General features: G+C 35.5%; 1 protein-coding gene across 1 annotated transcript in view; it reads left to right on the forward strand.

The window, feature by feature from the left end:
* LOC109826452 (3-phosphoinositide-dependent protein kinase 1-like) overlaps positions 1-9794 on the forward strand; it is a 14853-nt gene that overhangs the window by 1984 nt on the left and 3075 nt on the right. Inside the window, exons 2-8 of the mRNA XM_020393483.1 lie at positions 4-123; positions 3804-3984; positions 4118-4170; positions 4250-4351; positions 4424-4529; positions 4617-4695; positions 6984-7149. Coding sequence (XP_020249072.1) covers positions 4-123; positions 3804-3984; positions 4118-4170; positions 4250-4351; positions 4424-4529; positions 4617-4695; positions 6984-7149 — 807 coding nt within the window. The remainder of the gene's footprint in view (positions 1-3; positions 124-3803; positions 3985-4117; positions 4171-4249; positions 4352-4423; positions 4530-4616; positions 4696-6983; positions 7150-9794) is intronic.

Raw genomic sequence — 9794 nt, forward strand, 5'->3', positions numbered from 1 at the left:
AAGCTCAAGGTCCAGGATCAAGTTCAGAGATCGAACAGTATTAGCTTCAGAGCGCCGCAGGAGCAGTTTACCGTCAATGATTTTGAGTTGGGGAGGATTTATGGCGTCGGTTCTTACTCCAAGGTATTTGCTTTCATTTGATTGTGTAAAAGGTGGGATTTTGATTTTTTTTTTTTAAGGATATTGTTTTGGTGCTTATTGAGTGAATGATATATCATTTGTGTCTTATCCGCTGCGTTTTTGTTGTAATTTTGTTTGAGTCAGAAAGTTAATTGTATGGGTGGATGGACGTGTGGAGAGTTTAGGGTCCCTTAATTTTCTGTGATGACTGATTAATCAGGAGGAATCAGATTCCTACACAGCACAGGTAACACCCGTTAGAGAGCTGGAGGAGATTTCCTCCTGTGTGCCTTTCGATATTCAAGTCAGTGATAAATTAAGCAACTTTGTGGAATGCATGATCTAGTTTTAGAGTTTTATCCAACCTTGGTGTAGTGGGATTATCCACCATTTATAGAGAACTTGTGGGGGCACATTTGTAAATTGACCGGGTCGGTGCAGTCAGTCGGTCAGACTGCACTTTACACGCGTCGGTGGTTGGTTGAATGAGCCAGGTCCGTATTTAATGTGGTAGTAAGAGTACGGCTGAAGTGTTGGGGTATCTAAGGAGTCATTATGACTCCGGCTTGAGAAGTCATAATGACTCTGGCCATGCGTTTAATGCGATGATGACTAGGCCGCAAAGTAGGGGCGCCGACTGGCCATGCATTAAATGTGAGTGACCTTGGAGCTGATAGGTCATTCCTTCGTTCGGGACATTCTTTAGTGAAGTCCGACCAGAGGACGCCTGTCATCTTGGACTCGGAGTCTTTTAGCAGGTCTCGGCATGCAGACGTCTTTCTTCTCGGACTTGGACTGCTAGAGAGCTCGGTGGTTGTTTACACCTCGGTCGGCCTCTCAGATTATAGGACTCGGTCAGTTAATTATGACACATGGCCAGCTCTCAAGAGCCCATTAGACTCGATAATTCTCAGGATACAACAAGTTTGCAATTTAGTTGATGGGGTTTTTTGTTATTACTAAATCATTTATATGGTCTAATATTATTTTATGATTTGTGCCTTATATGAATAAGTGGAAGCTTAGGTAACTTTATACTTATTGCCAGTGAGATTTGGGATTTGGGAAGCAGAGAACTTAGACGTGGACTTGATGATTAAAGAAAGGCAATGTTTCAGGCCTTTTTTTGGTTTAATTAGTTTTTTTTTAATTTCTCTGGAGATGTTGTGTCCTTTTGTACAGAAGAAAGCACGAATTGTATAGAAAAGAGGAAGGGAAATGGTAGAGTATTTCATTTCTGTTAGGGAAAATTGGAAATCTAATAATGCAAATTATTTGAAACAAGGAACTTTGAGTGATGGGGAGTTCGGTTGAGAAACTTTACTTCTTATTTTATTTTTCAAAGCTTCTTTCTAGATCCGTTATAGACATTTCTTTGAGATGTTTGTGTTCTTTTGCATATAAGTAGAGCAGGAAATATAGACCAAATAGGGAGAGATTGAGTAATCCATTTCCTTCAAGGAATCAGAAAACTAGCAATTTAAGCTGGGGCTGAGTCTGTGGTTCTGTGTTTCTTTTGGCCTTCATTGGTAGCAAGTTCCAAGTGCACTTGGCACAATGAATTTGAGCTACTTTCTTTAGCTTCATGGATTACTAAAATCAAATACGTTGAACGCTGACTTTAAAGTTTCTGTATCCAGTAAGATAAACGCTGAGCATGCATGCCATTACATTGGAACTTCTGGTAAAGAAAAGAGGATACGGCAGAAACATAGTCGATATTCACTCTTATATACCTCTCTTCGGGAGAATTCTTTAGCGATTAAGAACAAAGAATAGGTCTCATGTTTTTGGATATTAACCAAATGACAGGTCATTCCTGGATCTCAGATCTTTCAGCAAAAGTAAGGAAAAGCTTTTGAGCATTGACCTACTTTCTCTGAAGCCAATTTTAACCAAGAACTTTTAACAAGGATCATATTGATAGGATTTGAACTCAGTTTCTCTTAAATTGAAAATTATTACATTCTGAAACTCATCAATTTAGGTGTCGCACACGTGCACGCGTGCGTGCGCGCGCACACACAGTCTAAAAACAGGAGATGTTTTAACCACTGGATCAACAATTTAAATATGACTGTATTAAAATAATTATTTGAGACTAACTACGTTTTGGAGCTTTTGGACTAGTAATCTGAACCATTCATCTTATCAAAACTGGAGTTAAAAAATTGAATGGAAAGGATTTTCCAATTTCTTTGCATATCATGGACTTTGGAGGTTGGCAAAAATATGTTGTAATGCCTTACAAATATTAAAGCCGTTCACTATACTGTATATCAAAAATAGGTGATTAGTTAAATAGGCCTCCATATTAAAGAAATTACAGAAGACTCTTGGCAAATAAACTATGATCGCCTTCTAGGGAAACATCGATAACTACAAATAGAAGTAGGTAAGAGAACTTCTTTTATTGGGTTTAGTACATTGATAGTATGGCGTAAGCAATGGCGTATCTAGAAAAACTTTCTTAGCGGTGTGGATGACTAATATCTATCTACCTAAAAATCAAAATATAATATTATAAAACAATATTCTTACAAATGGGTTAAATTACGAACTTAATTGGACTAAATTTCAGGTGGAGTTCAATTATCTTTAAATAAGGGGAAAATTATGTGTTTAAAAGGGTTTACAATGCATTTTTTCATGATCTTAGGGGTGCAAGTGCCCCCCAGGCTTGAATGTGAATCTGCTACTGGGTATAAGGTGACATTATCTTTTTGCGTTGTCACTCTAGAATGTTCTAGAGTACATGAGTTCTATCCTTTATAATATACTAGAAAGTATTTATGATTGCATACCACAACTTTGCATCTTTACTAATTAGAAATTGACAACACTCTGAAGGGCACTGGCTGACATCTGGTTGCATCCACATTTATATTTCCATATGTGACACAAGAACCATATATGCTTAAATGACACTTAAAATTAAAGCATCCTGAGGAGGTCATTAGTGACGTTCATCATATTAGATTGTGAAGGCCAATCTTTTAAGCAGATAGAACCAAAAAGGTTAATTAAAAAGAATAACCTATAATATGTACTTTCCATACACTTGCATTCTCATATAGTCATATTAGATTGTGAAGGCCAAACTCTTGAGTAGATAGAACTAAAAAGATTAATTAAAAAGAATAATCTATAATATATAGATGCTTCTTTTGTCTTCCTGTTACCTTATCAGTGGTTGCTAGTTCTCTGAAACCTTATGCAGAGAAGTTGCAGTTACGACTATTAATGGACAGAGGTTAAACTCATATGCTGTTTTTGGCTAATTGTCCATCGTCGATGTTGCCCGTCTTCCTTCTCTCTGTTTACAGCCCTATTCAAAGCGGTGCTCTTGGACCATTTTAAAGATGTAGTGGTAGAAAATCCAGGCATTTTCTCTTAGAGTGCCCCGTTGGTTTTAGTGCGTCGCACATTTACTCTTTTATTGCACATGTCGTGCATACACAGAAAATATATTATGCATACTTCAGTATTTCTGCATATGTACTATAGATTTCAGTAGTAACTTCTCTTATTACCATCTTCCCCATGTTACTTGATCCCTGATTCCTGAATGATAAGATGCTCAGTTTCTATGTTGATATTATCTAAATTTTTTGCTCCTATCTAGAAACTAAAGTTCTCAAATAATGGGCATGTCCTTTTCTTGGTGATTCCTTTGACCTCAGGTGGTAAGAGCAAAGAAGAAAGATACAGGAAATGTCTATGCTTTAAAAATTATGGATAAGAAGTTCATTACTAAAGAAAATAAAATTGCTTACGTAAAACTCGAGCGGATTGTGCTTGATCAGTTGGATCATCCTGGAATAATCAGGCTATATTTCACATTCCAGGATACCTACTCCCTTTGTAAGTGCTCTCATCTAATGCATGTAGTTCATCTCCATATTTTCTGAACCTTTATGATTTGTAGGATTTTATAGTGGATAAATTTCTTTCTTCAATTGGACTTATCTGAAATTGTTGTTTATGTTTTCTGGAGACATGGCACTTGAGTCCTGTGAAGGCGGAGAGCTTTTTGATCAAATAGCTAAGGTATTGTTTAAACATCAAAACTTCATACTTTTTTATACTTCATGTCCTTGTTTTGATATTTGTCTTCTCCACCTTGTAGAAAGGCCGTTTATCTGAGGAAGAGGCTCGCTTTTATGTTGCAGAAGTTATTGATGCTTTGGAGTACATGCACGGATTAGGATTAATTCATAGAGATATCAAGGTACATTATGGGGGCTTGAAGTTCTTCCTTTCTTTTTAAATATTCTCCGTGCTAAATAATTCATGTTGCCAGCCAGAGAATTTGCTACTCACTTCTGATGGCCATGTTAAAATTGCTGATTTTGGTAGTGTAAAGCCAACGAAGGAGTGCCAAATCACAGTTCTCCCAAATTCTACAGGTCATTAACGAAATTACTTTTGATTGAGGCGTTTGATTGAAATTATTAATTAATATGTCCTATTTGCTTATTGTATTTTTAATCTAGAGGAAAGAGCATGCACTTTTGTGGGAACAGCGGCCTATGTCCCTCCTGAAGTTCTCAATTCTGCACCGGCAACTTTTGGGTAAGAGTGCAGTACAATAAATGAAACCTACCTCTCTTTTGCATTTCCTCACGGGTATATCTGTTTTAAGCGTTAGATTATTCAGGTAGCAGGGATACGGGTGCGGACACTAACACGAACACGGTCACGGACACGGGACACTGCAAATTTGTAAAATGTAGGACACAACTATATTATATATATATATATAAGCTATATATATATATATATATATATATATATATATATATATATATATAGCAGAGAGAGAGAGAGAGAGAGAGAGAGATAGATAGAAACTTATGTAAACTTAAGTGGACCATCCACCAAACTTTCTATCCATTGATGATACCTAGGGATCCATGCAAGATATGAAGAGACTTTATATATATATATATATTATATATATATATATTATAATATATATATATATATATATATACTAGTGGATAGAAAGTTTGGTGGACAAAGACCTCTTGTTCACTTAAGTTGACATAAGTTCACCTCTCTCTCTCTCTCTCTCTATATATATATATATATATATATATATATATGAGAAAATGGTATGCTTGGTACCAAGCACAAATTTTGTGCTTGATAGTGAGGTGACACATCCCCCTCCACTCATTCAAATGGGGGACCACATTCACATGAGTTAAGGAGTATATGGGGATATGCAACCATTTGAATGAGTGGAGGGGATGTGATACCTCACTACCAGGCATACTCATTTCTTCTCTCTCTCTCTCTTATATATTATATATATATATATATATATATATATATATATATAATATATATATATATATATTTATAATGGGAGGATCCAAGAATCACTATTTATGCTACAGTAAATGATACAACAATTTAATGTAGCAACATTACTGTATCATTTTCAAAGAAATATAACTGTAGTATATGAGAGATACTGTAGCATCATTAAAAAGTACCAATCGGGTTACTAAAAATTCACTGTTGCAGAGGTGAGATACTGTAGCATTATTTTTTTTAAAGTATTAACGTATCATTTAAAAATATTATTAGTGTAGCATTTTAACGTAGCAATTAAAAAACTGGGATTACTATAGCGAAAAAAAAGGGAAGGCCGTGCTTCGCACGGGACGCACACATATATATATATATATATATATATATATATATATATATATATATATAATATATATATATATATATATAAGATCAAATATTGAATTAAAATACCTATAACATTTCTATGTTTCTTTCTATTATCTATAACAATTAAGAATCATGTTAAATCAAACGAAGAATAAGGTTTAACAACAAAAGTTTGGTTTTGATCACATGGGCTAATACGATGGGTTTTAGTTTTCGGGCAAAAACCAATTGGTTTTGAACCCAATATTACCAAAGAAACGAGTTTAGGTTATAATAGAGAAATCAGGTTTTTCTTTGAGCCATACGTGTTCAGGTCATGTCCATAGAGAATCCGTGTCAGACACGGGCATGACATCAAAAACGATGCGTCTAACCTAGTTATCGTAATTGTTGCTATTAATTACGCAACTAGCAGAAAGTTGTTCAAAAAAGTTAATGACGATAGGCAGATGCTATGATGCAAAGTTTATGGTGTCGCATCACAATATATGGGAATACATTTTTAGTTGAAATGAATTATTGGGTTGTTTTTTCTTCCGAGGATCTTATTTATGCATCTTCATGGAAAAAAAACTTAAGTGATATAATGGACATTGGCAAAGTTGCAAATAGCTATTTCAACAAGAAGATGTACTTTTTGTGTGAGGTTTAAATGGATGCTTTTCCCATTCCTCTCTCTTATCCTTGAAAGAAGTTGAATTCACAATCAGCAACAAAGGCTTAAAGTTTGCGAAGTTCTTTTTATTTTCCTTAAAATTACTCTCATCATATAGATGGTTGTTATTTGCACTCTGACTAGTGCACTTAATCATTCATCAGTGGGTAAATCTTTGTTGACTTGGTCGGAGTTTTTGTGTATTTGAACAGTTGCTAGTATTAGTGATATGTCCAATGATTAATTCTTCATCTTCACCAGTTATATATAAAACAAGGTGGCTGGGTCTCCAATTCCAAAGCCTTTCTTTAACCACTTTTATCTTTCGAACCTCCAAAACCCTTAAGGCTTATAGTGTATGGAATATACTGATTACTGGCCGTCATATGATCCAGATCTCTTGCGTAGGATTTTCTTATATGGGTATAGCCTCCTTACAAGAACTCGAATTAGGCTGATTCGTAGGGTATATTATATGTTGATCAGATTTTTGTTTCTTGTGTTTTTGCTGTATCAGAAATGACCTATGGGCTCTTGGGTGCACCTTATATCAGATGCTTTCAGGATCGTCTCCATTTAAAGATGCCAGTGAATGGCTTATATTTCAGAGAATCGTGGTCAGGGATCTTAAGTTCCCGGATTATTTTTCAGATGAAGCGCAAAACCTCATTGATAAGTTACTTGTAAGTCTATGCAATAATTCTTCTTTAAACCTTCAGAACTTTTGACGCACATTATCTTGCAATTTTAATACATACTACACACATAGACATGTTGTCTACATGTAAGCTAGTGCTCCTAATTTGTTAAGCAACATAATTATCTTCTAGTTTATTATCTGGTGTACATAAAGCATGTAATGTAGGTATCTTAATTTATTGTCTGATGTATATAAAACATGTAACCTAGGTATCTTAATTTTCTTATCTTTAAATAGATATCTAGTATCTTCAAATTTTAAATTTTCTTTCTACAACTGTAGACCCATCGATTTGGTATGAAATTAAAGAATTTTTCAGTGAGCTGTCTTTGACATTCATTACCAATTAGTATCTGGTTACATCTTCTTGTTACTGTTTCCCATTTGATGTCAGTATGTCTCATTGCACTAAAAACCTTTCTTCTTTGTGCTTGTGTCTGTCCTCAGGTTCTAGAATAGGCTTTGATGGAAGTATGGAGAAACATTCCACACAGCAATATCTTAGGACAATAGCGGATCTAAGATTTCTGAAAAGTGGTTTCACTATATAATTAAGAGAGTAAATTTCACATAACTCCCCAAAACTTTGGGGCATTTTCCTCAAAATTCCTCTGAAATTTGTTTTTCCCATGAAACCCCAGTCCTTACTCAAAAGACCCCCAAAACTCCAAAGAGTCTCAAGTAACTCCCAAAACTTTCAATTTTTCCTGCAAAGCCCCCCAAATCAACCACCCACCTAAAAAAAGCAAGGAGAAGAGGAGGCTTAAATAAAACAAGGAAAGATAAAAATTGGGTAGTAATAAGGTCCTCTAATTGCTGGAGACATTTTTTTGGGGGCTTGCGCAGAAAAGTTAGATGTTTTACAGAGTAATTTGAGGCTCTTTGCATTGTTGGGGGTATAGTGTGGGAAAACAAAGTTCAGGGGGGGGGGGGGGGAACTAATTAATAATTACAGAAGTTCGAGTGAGGGAGGTAGGGACCTGAAATTGTTATAAGGTCTTAATGGTTTGGGTTAGGTATTTTAGTAGGTGCACAATTAGTAGGGTCACCTAAAAGTTCTAGTGGTTGGTGTTTTAGTGGGTGTGAGTTTTTAATGGTGGGTTTTCTTATCAGTGTGGGTTTTTAAGGTGATGAGTATTATAATATGGGGAACAAAGTAGTGTGACATGATATCACTTTGCTTCATGTGGATCCACCTCTGTCTTATGTTGTTGATTCAGATTGGTATTTATTCAGCTTTTACTGGTTATGATTTAAATAAGAGCGATTTGGTTCAGCTATTAACTTGTCAGAAAGCTTTCTAAAGACTCAAATTCAATGGAATAAATCCTGAATGACCAAGTTAAATCTTTTGTATTTTGTCTGTTCTTGCGTTATCCCTTTTCCTTGTGCTTCATCTTCTTTTCTTGCTCCTTGTCTGTTTCTGAAACCTAGACATAAACCGGATCTTATTTAAACCCTTGATTTTCTCATGAAGAAACCCCATTCGTTATACTTTGTAATCGAGTAAATCATAGGTTACATGATGCATTACATCAAGGTGCCTTGATCCGGAATCATTTTTGCCTCTTTCAAGTTGCCTTCTGATTATTCCATTGACAAATTCTCAAAAATCCATGAACAAGTTGGACATATAGATCTCCATAAGCATAAGGAGGGGGGGGGGGGGGGCGGGACAAGGATAAATCCAAAATTTGACAAGTTCATGGGAGATCGCCTATAAAATATGGTCCTGAATCCCACATCTACCTATTGTTAGAAAGAAACACCAATTGGTCTATTGGCTTCTTGAGGATTACTGGAGCAGGAAGGAGAGATCCATTAAGATCGTCTCGTTGACATTTCAAGGTCTAAGTGAAAGGTTTGATGCATATGCTGAGTTACATTAGATTATTTAAGAAATATGGGCTTCATTTGCACTAGGCCTCTAAGTTCCATGTTTGCGAGGTTACTGTTTGTTTCAAGGAAAATTTTAGTTGTGGCTATTTATTTCTTTGCAACTGTAGCCTTCCCTAGCTGTAGCTGTAAAAGCAATCATATTTTGTAAAAATAACATATGGTCAAGTGTAAGTTGTTTCCCCAAAAATGACCCATTTGTGCAACTTTAATTTCAAAAGAATGGTTGCTACAGTGAACCAAATAGCTGCAAATGTTACTATATTTTGTAGATTGTAATTGTAGGTGATATTGCCATTTTTTGTCATATTGAATATCTTATTTACAAAATTGAAGTTTAGATTATGGGGATTATGTATTAAATCTTTTAGCTAGTATGGTTTGTCGGAATTGAATTGGGGCAGTGGCAATTGAATTGCAGCGGTGGCAGATCCACATGGAGCAAAGTAGTCTCACGTAACACCACTTTATTCAACACACTATAATACCCATCACCTTAAAAACCCACACCTACTAGAATACTCACCACTAAAAATATTAGGTTGCCCTTAAAAACCCAGACCCACAAACTAAAAATTTGAGATGATGCACTGAAAAACTTAGGTGAACTACTAATTGTATACCCATTGAAATACTCAAACGCCCCCCATTACATTAAGACCTCATGATTTCAGGTTCTCCTCTCCCGTATTCAAACCTGTATAATTACTAAAACTTTGGGGCATTTTCTGC

This window comes from Asparagus officinalis, chromosome 10 (genome assembly GCF_001876935.1).
Source record: "Asparagus officinalis chromosome 10, Aspof.V1, whole genome shotgun sequence".
Lineage (NCBI taxonomy): Eukaryota > Viridiplantae > Streptophyta > Magnoliopsida > Asparagales > Asparagaceae > Asparagus > Asparagus officinalis.